Source organism: Arvicola amphibius, chromosome 15 (assembly GCF_903992535.2).
Source record: "Arvicola amphibius chromosome 15, mArvAmp1.2, whole genome shotgun sequence".
NCBI classification, from domain to species: domain Eukaryota; kingdom Metazoa; phylum Chordata; class Mammalia; order Rodentia; family Cricetidae; genus Arvicola; species Arvicola amphibius.
The window spans coordinates 53,022,134-53,044,039 of NC_052061.1; the positions used below are offsets into that span (position 1 = coordinate 53,022,134).

The 21,906-nt window shown below is 42.9% G+C and overlaps 1 protein-coding gene across 15 annotated transcripts in view; it reads left to right on the top strand.

The window, feature by feature from the left end:
* Pard3 (par-3 family cell polarity regulator) overlaps positions 1-21,906 on the top strand; it is a 516,377-nt gene that overhangs the window by 237,875 nt on the left and 256,596 nt on the right. For 12 of the 15 annotated variants that reach the window (XM_038312952.2, XM_038312953.2, XM_038312956.2 and 9 more), the window contains exon 5: positions 6,665-6,796. The exons of the other annotated variants lie outside the window; for them this stretch is intronic. In XM_038312952.2, coding sequence (XP_038168880.1) covers positions 6,665-6,796 — 132 coding nt within the window. The remainder of the gene's footprint in view (positions 1-6,664; positions 6,797-21,906) is intronic. 15 annotated transcript variants of the gene reach the window in all.

The window sequence follows — 21,906 nt, forward strand, 5'->3', positions numbered from 1 at the left end:
CTCTCAGGGTGTATGTGGAAACTAAGCCAAAGTTGTGTTTGCTTCCCACCCCCAAGGTGCCTCAAATGATCCTGGTAGCAGTGGTGGTAGTGATGTCTAAAACACTAGCCCCAGGTGTTTTGCAAACGGACTGTTCAGCTTACACTATATTTGACATGAGATCCATTATTTTCCTTGTTTCTCAAAGTCTTAGTAAGCACATAACTGGTCCACACTGATAACAACTACTAAGCTCTCCATCCTTATTTACAAGTGGCTGTTGAACTTCCTCGTGATGGGTAAGCCAGTTCCCTGGTGCCTGGGTAAGGGTCCGGAAAATAGTTTCCTGTGCTCTCCGAGTGTCATTTCTCGAAGAAATGATAAGCTGTGGCTGCCGAGGTGACTCGGCACTGAACTTGACTGTCCCCCGGCTCACAGCACAGGGGCAGAAAACTGATCCTTCCAAGTTGTCCTCTGTCTTCCCCAAGTGAAGAAGGACGCTTAAAAGAAATCCCACACTAGCTCAGAATTGAGAATAGAGGGTTGTTTATTTAGGGGTAGACTCACAGATCTCAATCCTCTGCTAGAATGGGGAATAGCAACCAAATCCCACAGCAGGAAAAGTGGTCGGAAGTGCACTAAACATAGGCATAGTATAAGAAGCCACGCCCAAGTGGGCGGGTAAGTTAAAAGCTACTGGCGGTAGGAATTCCTACAGCACCCATGGACGTGCCTTCCCCTTAACGAATAATGTAATAATAATAAAAGAAGGGAATAGGTGTTAAAGTGCAAAATTGAATTCTTTTAAAGCCGTGACTTCCGTGTCAAAAACTGTTTTAAGTTTTTAAGTTTTACCATCACACCAAAGACCTTGGGACTGTGTAATACAGGAGGGTGCAAATACGAAGTTTTTGTGGACTGTTTCATATTTGACAATATTGTGAGACTTCGTGGTTTTTAAAAAATATCTATGAAATCGTAATTGCGTGTCCATCACCACCATGGTAGCCGTGAAGCAATCCGCATGTCCCCAGCATTGTGGATAAGGTGGACCCCAGGTTTCCAGAAGAGAAAGCCTCCCCTTAGCCTGCTAGGAGTCAGCTGTTGTCAAGTACTGGGTGTCTCTGTGGAGTTTTCTCTTGTGGACTTGTGGTTGGCTGTCGGAGAGGTGTTGTGGGATGTTGTGGGAATCGCTTGCCTGTCTTCCGTGGAAGAGGTCTGTCCCACAGGCAGCTTGCCAGGGAGCAGGAAGTTAATAAGCGTTTCCCAGGCCAGGGACTTTCTGCACCTGCTGATGGCATCAAAGCGTTCAGGTGACAGCAGCCACACCTGCTTCTCTCTGACAAGAGGGACAGTCCTCCCGAAGACTCGTGGCTGTGTGGGACAGCCTCTTATGTGGAAATTTTATAATTAAAAATAAAGATAGTTGTTTCTCATTAATTTTCATATATAATCTTCTAGATGAAGTCCTAACTTAACAGTAATAAATCATTGCTTGTCATTAACAAACGTAGTGGTCTTTACTATTTTATGGTTTAATAAATCATTATGATATCTGCACCATCCGCTTATTTATTCATTCATTCATTCATTCATTCATTCATTCACAGAGCATCTCTCTCTATAGCCCAAACTGGCTTAGACTGTGCTATGATCTCAGGCTGGCCTCAGACTTGCTGTGGTTCTTCTGCCTTGGACTTCTTTGTACCGGGATTATAGGCATGCACACACACTCACCAGTGTGCTTTTATGTCTAAAGGAAAATATCTGCCAGTGTAAACTTTGAATATTTACTAGTGTATAGAATTTTTGCATTACTTTGGTCACGGAGTGAAATAGATTTAAACAGATGTTTTCTAATATATTACTAACCTTTCGTGAGCTTTTACAAAAATATGAAGGGAAAGAAGATTTGATAGTTTGGTTTTCCTGCCTTTAATGTGTGCAATCTTAGGCCGCAAATACTTTGATTGACATTTTCACAGTTTTATGGTTAGAATCTATAAGTGAGCATACATAATCTGACATAGATAAGATTAAGACAATTATATTTTAAAATATTATCCCCAAACATGTTTATAATGAAAATAGCATGTATTATACATACTTCAATGGGCAGTCACAACCAACCACATGTTGTGATACAGCAAAAGCATTTCATATTTGACGCTTCTCCATATGCTTCCTCATAAATACAGGATGTACTCCCAGGCCCCTGTTCCCTGTGTGTACTTAACCCTAACTTTAGGTAAGCTTGTGTAGAAGAGCTTGTCTAAATTGCTAAAGTTTGCATAATATTATTAACACAATAAAAGATATGCTTCACGGGGATTAAAATGTATTTTCAACGTTCTTCACTCAATTGGTAATGGTATAAGAGTGCTATAATTTGCAGTTCTTTATAGTGCATTAATGCATAGATTTACTGCTGACTTCACTCTGAATTGGGAATATTCCTTCAATGTGGAAAAGTTGGTTTTACTTTTCTCCTCCGTTAGCTCCTCAGAGTTCACTGTACACACACGCAAAGTTGCAGAACTTTTCAGAAAATTCTGAAAGCAGGACAGGTCTTTTGATCTCTAGCCATAATCTCCTTATTGTGATTACTTGTAAGCCCCCTGTTGCATGAATTTTGTCGTAGCTGAGTTCAGTGGAGAATCAATCCACTATTTTTGGATGAAATTAGAAGCGACCACATTTTCAACAAGCATTGTAAACTGTCGGTGTGACCTTAAACTGAAATCGGCAAATACAACTTTAGTAGAATTTGAAGTCACAGCTGCTGCATTGGGACTGAGGTTTGCCTGACAACCCCTAACAGCAGCCCCTTAGCAACTGTAGAAGAAACTTACAAAAGTTCTCCAAACCCGTGTGAAATAGTAAACAAAACATATTCAGGGAAGCTGTCCACCTCAGTGCAGGCCACCACTCCAGGTGAATGGTGATCTATCCTAGGCCCCACTGCCATTGCAGAAATAGCAATTTTGAAAATCAGACTTGTGTTGAAATTAGAATACCATGCTGACAGAAAGCATGGCATACTAGGGCCTGGGGCTTTCCTAGAGAGAGGCAATTGATTGGCTTTGAAGAATGGCAAGTTTTTCCTCAATAGAAATGTCTTTGAAATTGCGCTTACGAAAGGCCAGAGCAGAGGTGGAGAGAGATGTGAGGTGCAGTCAGTGTGTCCGTCAAGGTCTTGTGGTCCTCCAGGTATGAGCAGGCATGATGTCATCCAGCACATATTGTCGGAGTGGTGCATAGCATGTCAGAGCGGATGAGGCTGGAGCACATGAATCTTGACAGGGGATGTTGGGTCATCAGGAGTTGGCAGCCATGAGGATTGTGAAAGACAGGGAGAGAAAAGTCAGACCCAGAGCCCTCCAGGAAGGCCCAAGTCAGTGGAGGAGGCATTCAGTGGAGACATTTTTCTCATGCTGCCGTCCTCCTGGTCCTGCTCTTCCCCATCTCCTTGCTCATCATGTATGCTTTGCTTTGTCTACTACTGACCCTGCTGCTGGGGCTCAGCTGCTTTCTGGAGGGTCAGACGTACTGCCATGGGCCACCATGGGCTGTCACTGCTGGTTTCTCTGAACTACACCCCCACTGAAGACACAGGAATGGCCTCTCAACTCCTCTGTTCAGTGGCTGGTGTTCTGAGGAAGGAGCTGTTAACAGTTCCCTCAGTGATCAAATGGTTGGGAGAGAAGAAGAGAGCAGGCCTGCACCTAGCCGCAGCCTCTCCATTCTTGACATGAAAATCAAACTAAATCACTCCTCTCCTTGTGGGCTTTTGGCAGTTAGTCCATTTCTGGTTGACTGGAATTTCTGGTTGCCATATTTATGGTGACTTTTCCTTACCACTTCCCTGAGTTCATCTGCCAATATTTAGTCATCAAGTGTTGAAAAGCATGTTGCTTATTTTTACTTTATGTGTCTTTGTGTTTGCGTGTGTGTGTGTGTGTGTGTGTGTGTGTGTGTGTGTATACAGTGTGCATGTCTGGTGCCTGTGGAGGTTAGAGGGGTGTGTGTATGTGTATGTACAGTGTGCATGTCTGGTGCCTGTGGAGGTTAGAGGGCTGTGTGTATGTGTATGTACAGTGTGCATGCCTGGTGCCTGTGGAGGTTAGAGGGCTGTATGTGTGTGTATGTACAGTGTGCATGCCTGGTGCCTGTGGAGGGTAGAGGGGTATGTGTATGTGTATGTACAGTGTGCATGCCTGGTGCCTGTGGAGGGTAGAGGGGTATGTGTATGTGTATGTACGGTGTGCATGCCTGGTGCCCGTGGAGGTTAGAGGGCTGTGTGTATGTGTATGTACAGTGTGCATGCCTGGTGCCTGTGGAGGGTAGAGGGCTGTGTGTATGCGTATGTACAGTGTGCATGCCTGGTGCCCGTGGAGGTTAGAGGGTTGTATGAATGTGTATGTACAGTGTGCATGCCTGGTGCCTGTGGAGGGTAGAGGGGTGTGTGTACAGTGTGCATGCCTGGTGCCTGTGGAGGTTAGAGGGCTGTATGTATGCATATGTACAGTGTGCATGCCTGGTGCCCGTGGGGGGTAGAGAATGCTGGATTCCTTGGGACGGACGCTGCAGGCAGTTGTTCGCTGCCATGGTTATGAACTGAGCCCGGATCCTGTGAAAGAGGAGCAAATGCCACTCACCACCGAGCCATCTATTTAGCCCCAGTTAGCCACCAACTTTTAAAAGATAATTTATGAGTTAATTCTAATAAAGAATTTTCTAGATGTGTACATCAAGGTTTATGTGAATAAATGTAGGTTTGTTTATTTTCGTGAGTCATGCTATTAGAGAAATCAAAGGCTGTCTTATGCTTGCTATATTTTATGGTAGACGTCCATAAGGGAAGAGGAGAACTATGTCCTGGCCCAAGCTAAGGACTATAGTGTGCAAGCCTCTTATCATATTGTTTCAGTTTTGTGGTAATGGTCGTTTGTGTATTTAAAATGATGCCTGGGAAGGTGTGGCAGTGGGTGAGGTGCTTGCTGCACAGCGATGGGTAAGGTGCTTGCTGCACAGTGAGGTGCTTGTTGCACAGTGATGGTGAGGTGGTTGCTGCACAGCGATGGTGAGGTGCTTGCTGCACAGTGATGGCTGAGGTGCTTGCTGCACAGTGATGGCTGAGGTGCTTGCTGCACAGTGATGGCTGAGGTGCTTGCTGCACAGCAATGTTCAGGTGCTGCTTGCTCCACAAGCATGAGGTTCTGAGTTTGCATCCCCAGAAACAAAAAGCTGGGCATGACAGCATGTGTGACTGTGTGACCTCAGCACTGAGGGAGAAGGGGAGATGGGTAACTCCCAGGGGCTCCTTGGCATGTCAGTATAGCCGGAAGTTTAGAAGGGGGAGGGAGGAAGAGAGAGAGGGAGGGAAGGAGGGAGGGAGGGAAGAAAACAGAGGGAAAGAGAGGGAGGGAGGGAGGGAGGGAGGGAGGGAGGGAGGGAGGGAGGGAGGGAGGGAGGAAAAGAGAGAGGGGGTGAGATTGTCTCAAAAATATGACTGAGGGATGTAGAGAAAGACAGCTAAAGTTGACCTCTGACCTCTACACACATGCTTACTTGCAAACACATGAATACACCCTCTGTGTGTGCTTGCACACACACACACACACAGCGCACACACACGCACATACACGCACACACATATGCGCACACACACGCGCACGCACACACACCCACGGTGGGGGAAAATGAATAATAACAGTAAAAAGTTGCATAGAATATTTAGTGTGTTCACAGTTATCACGCAGAGTGCTATAGCCCTTTAACTTCTCATACAACCCGAATTGAGGTGAGGTAGAATTTTTAAGGCGTTCTTGTTGGAAATTCTTTGTATTTAGTTATTGACCTGAAAACCTTGACTTCCCTTTTTCCTCTTAGACTTTTTCCTATCTTCTCAGAAAATTGAGATCAGTTTTTGCAGTTCAGAAGTTAAAGCCTGTTGCTACAATTTAGTCTTTGAAAGAGGCATTCTATACTACATTGCCTTTGGTACTTCTATGGTAAATTGAAAACTTATTGCGCAAAATACTCATGTAAAGACATTTCTTGTCATAACCATGTCAGAATAAACAATATTTGTCAATCATGTATCCATTATCATGATTGGCTGCCATTTCCTTGATATTTGAGTTAATTCTGAGAGCAATCTTGTGATGTCAGTAACAGAAAAGCCCAGAGAGTCTTAAATCTTTTGCCCAAAAAAACAACACTTTAAGGACCCAAAGAAGAATAAAATGTATTGTATTTTTCTTGTTTTCAACATTTTGATAGCTCATTGACAGTATCTCGTAATCATAATATTGGAAAAGAATAAAAAGGAAAAGCCTTCCCTGAGAGCATGTCTCTAGAAGCTCAAGCCTCTCTTTTGTATGTATATTTGACTAGAGACTGGTTTGAGTGACAGCATGGGAGATGCACGTTCTTGGCCACTGCCAGCCTTCTCTGCAGCCTTCTCATGCCGTCCCCATTCAGTTTCCCTAGCCTAGCCTTTGCTGGCATCTCCGAGGTCCAATTTAGCAGTAATGTCTCCAGTTTCCTAGTTTGTATAGACTTGGGGAAACATTTCACATGCATAGGGTAAATTTCCTCGACTTCAGAAAAACCCACGTAGGTCGTTAATTTGTGAGGTCTGTGTTTTCACAAAGATGCCCATTTCTTTCATTCTGAATAGAGAGATGAAAACTACAGGAGTCTCCCGAGGGACCCCAGTAGCTGGTCCAACCAGTTCCAGAGAGACAACGCGCGCTCCTCTCTAAGTGCCAGCCACCCAATGGTAGACCGCTGGCTGGAGAAGCAAGAACAGGTAAAGTACCGTGTCCTTGCTCTGCATCATTGTCTGACAGCCAACACTTGGCTAAATGCGCTAGATGACATTTTTTTTTTTATTGCAGTATGTGGAGAAAAATGGTAGCCTGGGTCTCTGAAAGGGAATGATTTAATCCCAGAGGTATATCTTTGATCTCACAAGTAGCATCATTTTTCTTTGTGATTGTGGTATAAAAACAGTTTGTGTCTATCCGAAGGTATTGAATTGAGAAGCCACACACCTTCCCATTTCTCCTTAAAGACTGAACATCTATTTGCCTTTCTTGAGGCTATTTGAAATACTTGATAGGCAGGATATGAGAAAAGTGGGTACCCTTCAGTCTTGAGCTTAAAGCATCTTCCTCCAGAGGCTTGAGAAATGCTGATCCACTCTCTCAATCTGGCACCAACATTACTACGCCTGGAAGAAGACACTGACACTTTCTCGTCAGCAGGATAATTAGTCACGCCTGACTCCATCTAATGGGCCGAGAACCCCACAAAGAAAATAAACAAGTCAGACTATGATTTGGCCAGAAGCAAGCCCTGTTGTTCCAGCAGGAGAGAAGGAACAGACTCTTTTTCCATTCTATCATCCCTTCCAGCTGTCCTCCTCCTCTTGCGATTTGCTTAGTTAAATGTTCTCCATGGGCCCTCTAGGTTCAATGCCTAATATACCTTCAGAAGCTTCCTCTTCTCTCTATTTTGCTGTTGGAAATACAATGAGGTGAATTGCATTCTGTGGGTCTAATAATGTAGGGTTGGGAAACAAAGTCAGACTAGTCTTCTGTTGTTGACCAAGGTTTCTGTCCCACTCGGTCCCTCAGCCGTTCCATTCCAAAGAAACACACAGATGTCTACATCAGTCATGAACTGATTGGCCTATTAGCTCAGGCTTGTTATTAACTAATTCTTACATCTTAAATTGGCCCATTATTCTTGTCTGTGTTAGCCACATGGCTTGGTACCTTTTATCAGTGAGGCATTCTCATCTTGCTTCCTCTTGGTCTAGATGAAGACTACAGACTGAGCCTTTCCTCTTCCCAGAATTCTCCTGTTCTCATTGCCCCACTTCTACTTCCTGCCTGGCTACTGGCCAATCAGGGTTTTATTAAAATACAAGTGACAAATCTTTACAAAGTACAAGACCATTGTCCCACAGCATTCTGCTTTGGCAATTTGGGGTCATGATGATAGAACTGTTGGCTGTCTTCCTGTAGAGAGATGTGATTTGAACTGAGGCAGTCTGGAAAGTTCTAGATCTTATGTCTCTGGTAATTTTGTCTTTGGTTCATTTCTAACTAAAGAGCTTGTTGCTGGTTCTCCCTCTCTCTCTCCCCCCCCTCTCTCTCTCATACACACACACACACACACACACACACACACACACACACACACACACACACAATTGTGACCACAGCAGCTTTGCCAATGATAATAAACTCCAGGCATGCACAGGACAGATGCCTGCCTTAATGCCGAGCTGGCAGGCCTGTCAGAAGGTTGAGGTCCTGTTCTTCGTGGGGGACTGATCTACATAATGGAACATAATTTCCCTCTCTGGGGACGTTGGTGGGTTTTACTTGCACAGCAGAGCAGAGGTGGTGGACTCTATCAGAGCCCTGCGTTAGGGCTCAGGCTAGCCTTGATCTCTGGGTGCAGGATCTGACTTTACAGCAATGGGCTCACCTTACTCAGAAGTCAGTCCCAGTCCTAAATGCAGCACTCAGGGGGTGGAGGAATGTCTGTCTTTCAGAGAGAGTCTCTTTCATGTTAATCTGGGAATCTCTTTCTTTTGAGCCTTCTCAGAGGAAGCAGAGGGACACAAAAGAACATGGTTTGTTGGGCTGCTCTGAGTTTTCCTGCTTTGGATATTTTTACTCTGAGAAACCAGGAAACAGAACAAGAAACTCTTAGTTTGATGTCAGAAAGTGTTTTAAGAAGTTTGAAATCTTCTCAACCATATCATTTTTCTGACTGTGCATAGAATTTTATTTTAATATTGGTAGATAATGGCTGACTTTGTTCCTGTTTCTTTATGCTTTATTGCAACTGATAAAATCTATATATGAGTTGGCACAGACCTTATAAAGTTCCTGACTGCAAGAAGTTAGGACTAGAAAGTGAGGGACAAGAAGGGGACACAAGCTAATTGGGAGCCTGCCATTTTCTTTCCTTGTCTGGAACAAGCCTGAACCCAATTAGCAGAAGTGGAGACCAGAACTACACGGCGGCTCCAGCTGCTATCTCCGGTCTGTGCTGGGAGTGACTGCCCTGACCTTTGGAGAAAAACCTATGTTTAGGGTTCTTTGCATTAAGGGGAATTTTGCCTAATTGGCAGAACGTGCTGAAGAGTAAAAACCTACTTAAATGTTTGATGAGGATAAAATCTGATTAGCTTAGTCCTTTTCCAGCCCCAAAGAAATCCTACTACCCAGTGGAATTGCCTACCTTCTCAATGCCAGGAGTTTGGGAAATGACAAAGCTGTGTTACATGCATGTGTGTGTGCGTGCATGTGCACATGCGTGTTTTACCTTGCTGTTGTAAGCTGGTAGGTGTCTTGCGTTGGCAGGCTGTGGCTCCTTTTCATACACAGTTAGCCACAGTTGCTTTTGTTAGCAAATCACCTTACCTTTCTTCCCAAGTTCTTGCTGAATTTACATCTTCACCAAATTAAAATAAAAAAAGACAAAAGAAAGTCTGATTTTACTTAGTCCTACCACTGTGTAGATGACATAAAGAAAAATAAGTTTCCAGCATATGACATGATCTTTATTTTATAATTACAAAATTAGGAAATGGCTCCCTCAGAAATCTGATTACAGCAGCTGTGGACTGGCTAGCGCGCTGACTCAGGGGTCATAATATCCAAACGTGGGAGCACTGTGGAAGCTCAGAGTGGGAACAGCCAGGGCTCTGCTGTGACCGCCATTCCTGGGAACCGAAGCTCAGTTCTGGTGCTGCCAAATGTAGAAGGAAAAAATGCAAGTCCTCAGCCACTAAGTCCTCAAATTGTACTGTTTTCTATTAAAACAAAATAGATTTATTAATATTGTTTCCCATTTGGCAAAGATTTGCAAAATTTGTGCAGAAGCAAAACATAATTGTTTTTTTTTTCCTAGCAGCACCAAGCATAGCAAGTTAAAACCATCGAGACAGTTTTAAAATTAAATTTGGTTATTATTATCGAATGCTAGATACTTTGTTATCGCAGAAATCTATCCTGTTAAAATAAGACCAGCGTTTAGGAGCGCTGTCTCCTACCCGGCTGTTGCTCTATTGCAGATTGCTTTGTCGTACGGAGCTGACGAATGAGTGCTATTATGAGTCAATTTTGAAATTATTTGTTTTAGAATGCATTGATTGGTAGTCTCCGTGTTCAGGTATCATGCATTATTTCCCATGTTTCCTACATATTTTCTGTTTTTATCACCAGAGTCCTGTGGAGAGCAGGAATGGAGAAGGGCCCTGATGGAGGGCCCTGTTCTATGCTCTGCTTAGAACACCCTGCTTTTCTGGGTGAGCCTTGCTGGTCACAGGCACGGCACTTGGTTTCTCCTGAGAAGGAAAAGGAACACTTTTACGCTTTGATGTACTTAGCAACAAAACCCACAGTGAATTCGTGACCTGTGCGTCAGTCTTGGAAGCCTGCACTTCGGGCAAGCAGGCGTGTTTTGGGACTCTACACAGCCTGCTTGCTGTGTAGGAGCTCTGGAGGTTTCACCTGTACCTGTAGAGATGGGGACTGAGACCGGTAGCTTTGGGCGTTGCGCATGAAGGTCAGGTGACATCACACGAGTTTAGTGCTGACTCGGGTCTGTGCTGCTGCACTCATGTGAGGCTGTCCCCCCCCTCTTCATTTTAGGCAAGACGAGATTATCTATCGAATAGTGAGTAACCTTTTAGAAAGGACTGTTTCATGGTAGGGCTGAGGCTAGAAGCCAGTACCTTGTGCATGCAGTGCCCAGCCCTGGTGTACCATCTGGAGTCTCATTTTCTCCTCTCATTCTGAATGTATCATTTGGGATGCTGAACTGGATCACCGCCATCATCAGTGTGCATCCTTTCAGAATTGGATTCTTGATACAGTGGCATCTTATCAGAATTAGAATACAATTTAATCTTCTGAAATCATTTTTTTTCCCTGAAGAATATAATCTGACATAAGAATTAATTTAGTATTAGTCCCTGTGCCTTCTTTTATATCTCCTTTTGTTTTGGGTTTCTTTATGTAGTTGTGATGGGATTAAATGAAGGGTTCCATTTGTGGATACTAGAATCCTACATGTCTTCTCGTTACTTCTGCTCAGCCCCTTGCTAAGCATATGGGCCTCTTTGTGATCTGATGGAGTAGGGAGGCACCTGTCACTCAGTCACTTCTGGAGCTGAGCTGTGCCCTTCAGGGGCTACTTGTCAGGGCTATTTTCTTTTTTTTTTTTAAATTTATTTCAATTTGTGTTTTCTTTATTGATTCTATTTCCACTTTCAGATCTTGAACTGTTTTTTCATTTCCTTCCACTGTTTGTGTCTTTATAGGTTTCCTTAAGGGATTTATTCATTTCTTCTTTAATGACCTCTATCATATTTGTAAAGGCCATTTCAAGATTTTTTTGTTTGTTTGTTTCAGCTATGTTGCAATACTCAGGGCCTACAGTGGTAGGGTTGCTTGACTCTCTAGTGACAACATATTGTCCTGGTTGTTATTAACTGTGTTTTTACACTAATGTCTACAGGGCTGTTTTACTATCTGTCTGTCTGTCTGTCTGTCTGTCTGTCTGTCTGTCTGTCTGTCTGTCTGTCTTTATCATCTTTCTGTCATCTATCTATCTTATCTATTTCTATCATGTCTTTCATCTATCTATCTATCTATCTATCTATCTATCTATCTATCTATCTATCTATCTATCTATCATCTCTCACCTCCCTATCACTGTCTGTCTGATCTTCCTGCCTTCATTGCCTTATGGAATTAGAGGTATGTAACACCACATAGTGTGGGGACAGAACTCAAGCCTTCATGCTTACTAGGCAAAAACTTACTAAAGGATCCCCATCCCCCAGCCTCTGTTTTGTCCTTTTCACTGGCCCTGATTATTGCTTTCTGCTTCTTCTTTATTTGATGGAGCTGGAAGCCTGGAGGGAGCCCAGAGGTGAGTCAGAAATTCTGAGCTAAAGGGTAAGTCAGGTGGTGTGTGGCGTACGCCCATGGAACCTTGGTGTTCTCTGCTTTTCTGGCCCACGAATGCCCCGCTCCAGTCAGGTTGTGGGCCTCACACATTGGATAAAGATGTATCTATCATTTTGTAAGTCTTTGTCTTCCAGGTGGCTTTTCCTGTGCTCACCACAGTCAGCCTTAAAGCCCTGTGTTAAGCTTTGTGTTCAGATGAGGACAGATGAGTCTCCATGCTGTACAGTGCACTGTTCCCACTGTCTTCAACATTTGCTGTTCACTTCTACATTTTAGGAGGGTGGAGCTTCCATTCTTTTGAGAAATACTACTTAAGACATTTCTGTCTTACAGTATGTTCTTTTTGGTACCTCTTCTTTATTGCAGGGAGGGAGGGCGTGCGAGGGAGGAGGGAGGGAGGGAGGGCGTGAGGCGGCACGAATGAAGACATCTACTCAGACTCCTCCTAAGCCGTCCGCCCGCGTCCTATACTCATACTACCCATTCCGCCTCCTCCTCCTCCTCCTCTTCTTCTTCCCCTCTTTCTTCTTTCTTCTTCCTTTTCAAGACAGGGTTTCTCTGTTTAACAACCTTAGCCGTCCTGAAACCTTCTCTGTAGACCAAGGTGGCCTCGAACTCAGAGACCCGCCTGCATCTGCTTCCTGAGTGGTGGGATTAAAGGTGTGTGCCACCACCACCTGGCTTAATACCTATTTCTGATAGCCTGCATGGAGAATATGAATCATTCACAGGACATTTTTTAATAAGTGGTTTTGTGATCTGGGCGAGGGACACTTTTGTTTGTTGTTATTGTTTTGTTTGTTTGTTTGTTTGTTTGGTTTGGTTCCTGTGTAGGCTTTTCCTACCACCATCAACTTTGTCTTGGGACAGTCCTGAAAAATGTCCTCTTAACCTCTTAAAATGTTTTGGTTTTTTTTTTTGCCAGCTGTGTGCCCTGGTATTTCTTGAATGGTTCTGTGCTGGTGGGGGACTTTTTCCCCCTTTCCCTTCTCTGATGTTTGGTTCTGCTTCTTAAGAATTCTCCACAGTGGTCTCTCCAGCCCAAGCTGAGTCAGACCTTTAAGCAGCTGAGCAAATCATGTAGGAATTAAAGCACTGAAAGCAACTTGATTATTTCTACAACATTCACCTGAAGGGATCAGTGGGCTGGGACTTTAGTTTCTTTTCATGTGCCAGTAATTTTTCTGTTCCCCTGTGCCAAGTACAGGCTACTTTGTTCCTGTTTTAATGAGTCAGTCTTTACAAGGTTAGGGATGGCCAAGTCCCCCCACTCTCATTCTCTTCAAGAGTTGCAGTTTCCAAGTTTGCAAAAGGAAACTGTAATGTCTGAGTTTGGTGGTATTTGTTAACCCTCTTGGCATCCCTCTGGTAAACATGTGTTTGCTTGTCTTTGCTGATCCCTTCAGTTCTTAGAAGAAATTCATTAATGTGCCCTTCTGTGTTTTAACTTCTACTTAAAGGCTAGAAGTATGGCATGGGGCACCCACATTCCCTCTCAGCTGTCTTGATTTACCTGTGGGTGCTCACACTGCCCCTGTTCCCCTAAAGACATTCATTGCCTTTGGCATGCCAAGGTCTGCACTTCTCTCCCGTGTGCCCTGGTCAGTCAGCCTGGCTCCTCTCCGGGCTCTCCTTTAGCAGGTGTCTGTTTAGCTGCCTAGAGCCTCACCTAAGCTTTCCTCAGACTAGGCTGTGACCCTCCCCAGTTCACACGCTTGGGTCCTCCTTGTCATGGAAAGGGCCCCTTGACAGACCTTCCCTGTACAGCATGAATGACATCCATGTTTCTGCTCACCTCCCTTTCCTTGGTCACATTACTGAAGTGAACTTGCCTTGGCTTCTCTCATTGTCCGAGTAGAAACAGCCCAGGCACTGCTTCTCATATCTGCAGCATTTACAAGAAGCCTTTATGTAAGTTTCAACAAATTGAGGGGGAAAGTTCATCATGTAGTTCCATGCTTTCCCAGTCCTGTGTATTACGGTGGTTTTGTTGAGTGTGTTATATCAATGATTTTATAATGCCATGGGAATGATAACTGAACACCGTAGCTTTTCTGTCCTTTATTTCTCAGGCATGGTTTCATGCAGCCCAAGAATCTCAGTTTTGGATTTCTGTTGCTGTGATAAAACACAAAGCAGCTTGGGAAGAGAAGGGTTTATTTGGCTTCCAGGTCCATCTGATACAGGATTCCCCTCTGTATCCTGTAAATATGTTTTATTACGATTGGTTAATGAAGAAAGCTTTTTCTGCCAATGCCTTAACAGAGCAAAGTCAGGAAGAAAATCCGAACAGAGCTATATAGACAGAGTAGGCAGCCTTGTAGGAGGCAAACACCATGTAGCTGCCTAAGAAGCAAGAGATAACAAGCCACGAGCATCATGGTAAAATATCAAATAATAGAAATGGGTTAATTTAGGATATAAGAATTAGTTAATAAGAAGCCCGAGCTAATAGGCCAAACAGTATTGTAGTTGACATAGTTTTGGTGTGATTATTCCCGTTTGAGTGGCCAGGAAACAAAGAAGCAGTCTTCACCTATATCTATCATCAGGGGAGAAGTTAAGGCAGGAATCTGGAGGCAGGAACCAAAACAGAGACCATGGAGGAATGTCTGCTGCTTCCTGGCCTGCTCAGCCTGCTTCTTGTATCACCCAGAACCACCTGCCTGGGGATGGCACTGCCCCCACAGATTTGCACATAGGCAAACTGAAGGGGACATTTTCTCCATTGAGGCTTCTCAGTTCCCAATAGTTCTAACATATTACGCTGACAGAATTCTAACCTGGATACTAGGCTAGCTGCAGACTCAGCATGTGGCCTGGAGGAATTTGAACTTATGATCCCACTGTCCGTCTCTCCTGAGTAGTGGGTTCCTAGGTATATCTCACCATCTCCAGTTCTTGTGGCTCCAGGATAGAACCCAAGACACCCATGCATACCAGGCTACATTTCTAGCTCCCAGTGTTTCAGCTCATTGGTGAATCTAGAAAAAAAAAAAACTGCTGAATATCAGAACATACATTTTATTAGTCAAAGTTCTCTAGAGAAACAGAACTGATAGAATGAATTGCTATATACTATCTGTCATCATCTATCTCTCTATCTGTTACCTGTTATCTATCTATCCAATTATCATTATGTATCTATCAATCATCTATCTGTCTGTCTGTCTGTCTGTCTGTCTGTCTATCTATCATCTATCTATCTATCTATCTATCTATCTATCTATCTATCTATCTATCATCTATCTATCTATCATCTACCTACCTACCTATCTATCTATCATCTATCTATCTATCTATCTATCTATCTATCTATCTATCTATCAATCATCTATCTATCTATCTATCTATCTATCTATCTATCTATCATCTATCTATCTATCATCTACCTACCTACCTATCTATCTATCATCTATCTATCTATCTATCATCTATCTATCTATCTATCTATCATCTATCTATCTGTCATCTATCTATCATCTATCTATCTATCCTTCTATCTATCATCTATCTATCTATCATCTATCTATCTATCTATCTATCATCTATCTATCTGTCATCTATCTATCATCTATCTATCTATCCTTCTATCTATCATCTATCTATCTATCATCTATCTATCTATCTATCTATCTATCTATCTATCTATCTATCTATCTATCTATCTTAGCATGACTTACAGGTTATGCTCCTACTGTTCCAACAATGACTGTCTCCTGATGGAAAGTCCAAGTGTACAGTAATTGTTCAGTTCCAGAGGCTAGATGTATCCATTGGTCTTCAGTATACAAAGAAATCCTAGAGAAGTAGGCTCTAATGCCAGTGAAGGAATGGAATTTTCCAGCGATATTGAGGGCAAGCAGGCAAAAGAAGAAGTGCACTCTTTGCACTCTTCCCTCGTGTCCTTCATATAGGCTGCTGCTGGATGGTGTGGCTCAGATTTAAGGTGGGTCTTCCCACCTCAAGTGTTCTGGATTTCAGGTGAGTTTTCCCACCTTGAACGATACAATCTAGAATAACCCCTCAGGGGTATACCCAACATCTTGGGTTTTAGTTAATTCCGGTGTATCAAGTTGACAACTAAGAACAACCATCACAACGTATATGTTTTATTCAAGAGTTGTGCCTTTACACCGTTGGTACTTCCTGATAGCAATGCGTGTCATACAGCATCTGCCTGTGACAGAGAAGACTGGAAACATGTTACAGACAGATGCGAAGGTTGAAGGGAGAAGGGAGCCTGTCTAGGCAAAGCCATGTTCTCGCTGGGAAAATGGCTCGATGGAGGGCACTGCCTTGCCTATCTCATGTTGGCCCGGTTACTTCCGTGGGGACCGCCTCCTAATTGAACTCGGATGTGAGTGCTAAGCAACGTGCACCATCGGCTGCTCCTGCTGGTCTCTGTGTGCCCTAATGAGGTCTGCTGATTGACTGACCGGTCCTGGTTAATCCTGGGGGAGCCCCTAGTCCTGTCTGAGCCCCGCTGAGCCCCTGTGACCCAGTTAAGTGAGGTTCTTAGAGGACACAAGAAAACAACAAGTCCAAAAATGCTGTTATGAGCTGCGGCACCTGTCAATTCTATTAGCGTTAAAATTTTACTTAAAGAGTAAAATGTTTATTTATCAAAGAAATACTAAATTATTCTTAATGTTCATCACTAATGTGACACGGATTTTCTGCTTAATTTGCAAACAGTATTTGAACAAAATATTTGATCATGTTGGATAATTTATAAACATCAGAGTTGGATTTAAAAGTTAATACTCTGTATACTGAAAACATTGTAAATTTTGTCTGGGAGCTTTTTCTTTTAGAGTCCAGGGGTTTCTTCATTCTCATTAGACTGAATGCAATGCTCTATCCATCTATGGCTGCAAGCTAGCAAAATTTATCTTTAGAGGTGTTTTCTTTCCCTCTTACTGTAGGGACAGTATATTTTTATGTCAGTATATATAAATTACAGATGTTATAAATTCTGGCATGTCATTAATATGTTACACATAGGATTTAGTCTCTTGAGATTCTTTTCTCTATTCAATCTCCCAAGAAACACTTCTCATATGTATGGATATTTGATATGAAAACCGTTTTGGAATTTTGAAATTCCCTTCTTTTCATTTTAAAGATTCAATTGTTTTTATTTGTGCGCATGTCTGCCTGTGAGTCTGCCACGTGGTGCAGGCGCATGCAGAGGTCAGAAGAGGGCCTTAGCGTGTCACCGGGCGCTGGAGTTACATGTGGTTGTGAGCAGCGAGCATGGTTAACCACGGAGCCATTTCTCCAGACCCTGGAATTATTTTCTAAATTTTAAAAACATTTATTTAATTTTATTTAGTGTTTTTGGATGTCTTCCTTATATTAAATTTGTGCATCGTGTTCATGCAGTGCCCAAGGAGGCCAGCAGAGGGCATCAGAACCCCTGGAACTAGAGTTACAGTTGGGTGTTAGCTGTCATGTGAGTCTGAGAACTGAAACCAGGTCACCTGAAAGAGCAGCCAGTGCTCTTAACTTCTGAGACACCTTTCCTCCCTTGGAATTATTTTCTAATAGAAAAGAAATGCTCACTGTCCGTTATGACGTTCTACCAAAGTGTCTTTGTTAATTGAATTGATTCTGATATGAAAATGATCCCATACCAGTTTTAAGGGAGTATTATTATTATTATTATTATTATTGTTATTGTTGTTGTTGTTGTTGTTTCTATTTTGTTTCTTGTTGTCCTGAGTATCCATTACACATGTCGGTCAGGTTTGAGGTCTTCCCTTTTTCTCTGTAACATAGTACAGCATACTGGACAGAACAGGATTAGTATGGACACCATTTACGATTATCGTTGTTTGCAATAAGATTACATGTATCACAGGTTGACTTCAAACTCAGTATGTAGCTGAAGATGATGAACTTCTAAAATCTCAACAGAACCTATATGGTTTTGTTATTAATCCTCTTTTGGTGTCTGCGTGTGTATGTATGTATGTATGTATGTATGTGTTTGTGTATGTACATGTATATGGAAATCAGAGGTTGATGTGTATCTTCCATGACTGCCCCCTGCTTTATTTTACTGAGGTTCTCACTCAACCCAGAGCTTTGGGTTTGCGTAGTATCGCTACAGTTTGCCCAGTCATGGACCCCCTGTGCCTCCTGAGTTCTGGGGTTGCAGGTGGATCACCAGGACAACCTGGCTTTCCTGTGGGTTGCAGAGATCTCTGCTGGAGTCCTAGTATACTTGTAGAACACGCACTTTACCCACCGAACATCTCCCCAGCTCCGGTGTCTCTCTGTCACTTTAATTATTTTTAAGAAGGCTCTGCCATAGCTCTGGGTGACTTCCCGGTAGATGCAGCTTCTCTTGATCCTCCTGTTTCACCTCTTGAGAGTCTCTTAAAGATGGATGTGGGTCTTTCGCAGATAATGAGTTCCTAGTTTGAAAGTTGGACATTGCTCACAGGTATGAGAATGTTTGCATGTCTGTCTCTCAAGCAGCCTCTCCTGCTTTCCCACCTGCCGCCAGGGTTAAGAGTTCCTGTGTTCATTCAAATGCTACCCTGCTTACATGCGCAAATAGAAGGCAGCTTTTATTGTTGTTGTTTTTGAAACAGGGTCCTAGAAGGTAGCTGTGGCTGGTCTTGAATTCATAGATATTTGCTTTTGTCTGCTTCTCAAGTGCTTACTTTGAATGTTCAATACTGTTTTTGCTGGAAAACTGTAATTGCTGGAAATGTGCATAAATCAAATTAAAGTTTTTGTGGGAGATTTTCACATTTGGCTTTCCCTTTCTTTTTTTTTTTTTAAATTTATTTTTTTACACACCCATCCAGTACCATTTCCTCCCCTCCAACCCCTCCCCACTCCTCAGAAACTCCATGACACAAGACTTGGAGGCAGAGCCGAGGCCCTTCCTATATTTAGGCTGAGCAAGGTATTCCTTCAAGAAGAGGGAGCTCACTGACTCTGAACTGATAGCACGGAACCAAATTAGGCCCTCTGAGTGTGGGTGACAGTGTGTGACTTGGCCAGTCTATGGGGCCACTGGCAGTGGGACCAGGATTTATCCCTAGTGCTTGAACTGGGTTTTTGGAGCCCAACCTTTTTTCATTCTTAAATCTCAGGCATTTGACCTTACCCCCTCTTTTAAGCTGAAATGTCCCTAACAGCTCCCCCACTGCTGTCTGTTTCCATGTTTAAATCATACATGATTAACTGTTTTTTCTACTTTTGACTGGAATTATTCTGTTTTCTCCTCACCTCCATTCCTGCCTGCTATTAGACGTCAGTTGTTTTTGGTGTAATTTGCTAAAGAATATCTATTTTTTTTTTCTGGAGACAGAAAGGGGGTGGGGCTTTTTAAAGGTCAATAGCTCCTTAAGGGCCACTTTCTGAGGGATGAGGACATGCTATGACTTGAACCCAGGGCCTCACCAGTCCGGAGGACACAGCCTGCAGCTGAGCAACACCTCGACCCCTTAGAGGAGTTTAAATTATAAATTAGGCCATCGGTATTACTTTACGTACATACATTCTATGTGAACAAATTAAAACGTTTTCAATCCTCTTGTTATATCTGTCATAGGGGAAGGTGCTGTTTTAATCTATTTCGGTGTTAGCAGCTCTTTTTGGAGTCCCTTGATCCTGCATTATTTAGTCACATGGAAAGCGTGCATTTGAAAGAAACTTTATGGACTGGTGCAGTCTTTTTTGCCAACCTTGCACGCTGTGTTGTCTTGATACAGACATTCATTGAAAAGGGCTTCTCTTGAAGAGGAAGATGGAAGCTCTTTAGACTTTAGAATGTTGATGCAAAGATAGTAGAGTTGGTAATGGATCTCTCTCTCTCTCTCTCTCTCTCTCTCTCCTCTCTCTCTCTCTCTCTCTCTCTCTCTCTCTGTGGGTGTGTGTGTGTGTGTGTGTGTGTGTGTTTTCCCAACTTCCGTGAGATCCAGACACACACTGCCTTCTCTTGTCTTTCCATCACTTGCTGGAGAAGTCCTGGGCTATAGCAATCCTCTGTCTGGAAGTGACCAACACCCTAGAAAAAGGATCAGGATGTTGAGGCTATCCTGAGCTACAGGGGGAGACTCCTCATACAAACTAACAGTTAGCTGTTGCTAGGTAGCATCTGTTTGGAGCTGGCACTCTGCTTTTGGAGTTCCGTTCTACTTGGCACTGGTTCTTGGTTCTGGTTTTGGCACTGGTGTTCTGGTTGTTGTTGGCACTGGGATGTTCTGGAATCTTCTGGGTTGGGATCCTCCACTTCGTCACTCTGCACGGGTCCAGACCCTTCCCTGTCCTTGCATCCTCTGACAGTTAGCAAACCGGCTGGTTCTTCCCCTTTCCTTTCTCATTGGTGACATGGCCCAGAACAAATGTCTCCACCATCTCCTTTCCCAAGCCTGGCACTAGAAGTGACCCGCTCCTTTTCTGTCACACCCGTAGGTGACTTTGATAAAGGCAGGTCCCCATGTCTTCCTCTGGGTGTTTTTATTAGTTTGTCTGGCTCTTGAGGGAAGAACTGGGTCTCTTTCCAGTACACCGACATGTCAGCCCAACCGTGATTTTATTAAGTACATTTGTTATTGTTGAAGAATGTCTGCTTATAATATGTATATCTAAAAGTATCCATCCCTTTAAATGTTTTGTAGCAAGCATTTTGATAAAAAATATATTCCAAAGATAACATGTATTTTCTTACTTTAAATATGTAACTTTATAAGAATCTCTTTTAGCTTAAATTATAGACAGTTTGATGGGAGAGAGGAATGTTAGTTTGATTCTATCAGTAAGAATCTTAGGGTTTTGGATGTATTTGTATTTTAAGTCCCTAAAGGGACTAATTTTCCTGAGAACTTTGTATGTTAATCATAAACAGACCCAGTTCAGGAATACTTAAAACCCTTTGGCTGGGACTTTGGTATTAATGTCCTGAACTTTGAGAAAGAGAAACATATTTTTGTGTCTTGGCCAAGAATAACAGGTCTCAATTCAAATAAAAATATTGTATTTGTTATTTCCAAGAGGTTTTTACCCCCGCTGGGTAATGTGTTAAACTCTTTTTGGTAATTGAATTGTCTAATAGCGGAGTAACACTGACAGTCAATATATTTTCATTTTGTTTTAATATAGTTACTTTTTTAATTGAGAAGTCCTTGCTTTTAACTTAAGAATGGTGTTAGATAATACTTTACTGTTAACACATTCATTTTGTTATATGTTTAGAATGGTAACATGTGCAGTGTATTAAGACAAACCTGTTTTGTTCTGATGTGCTTTTGTGTCCTTTGAGGGACTTGCTTTATGGTTCATGTGTGGTCACTCAATGAGCAAAACTCAACAGCAGTCTCTGTCTGCACACAACCCTTTTCAAAGACTCAAAGACGCACATACAAATGACGTGTTACCATGGGATGTTATTCAAGAGCAAAGTACAGGAACAGGTACACTGCACAGGAGCATGTGGCTTAGCGGGAAGTGTGTTCAAGAGACCCGTTACTTCTTGGGCTTCCTTTAAAAGGCCAGGAAGAAGAAGAGCTGGTTGCTAGGGCACAGTGTGGGTGGTTTCTTGTTTTAATTGACAGTCTGGAACTGTGTAAGCCTTTGTAACTGTGCATGTCCTTTCCCGTGATTCATCTGATTTGTCTAGTAAGGCCCCTGGCATAAGATACTAAGTTAGAGCATTTCCTCTAAAACTTCAGCGGACACTGTTTCCCTTCCTGGTGTGCATAAAAAAAATCAGTCCAGACTAGAACAGTGCAGTGTTTCTAGTTGCAGCATAAGTTCTAGATGTGTCTGGCCACAAAGGGTAGTTACCAGAGGTTGCTATGACATTATTAGGAGCTGCTTGGGTAGAGCGAGGGTTACTTTGTTTAGAGAGGCTGAAGAGTAGGTGAAGGGATCTTAGGTTGCTAAGCTATCCCTA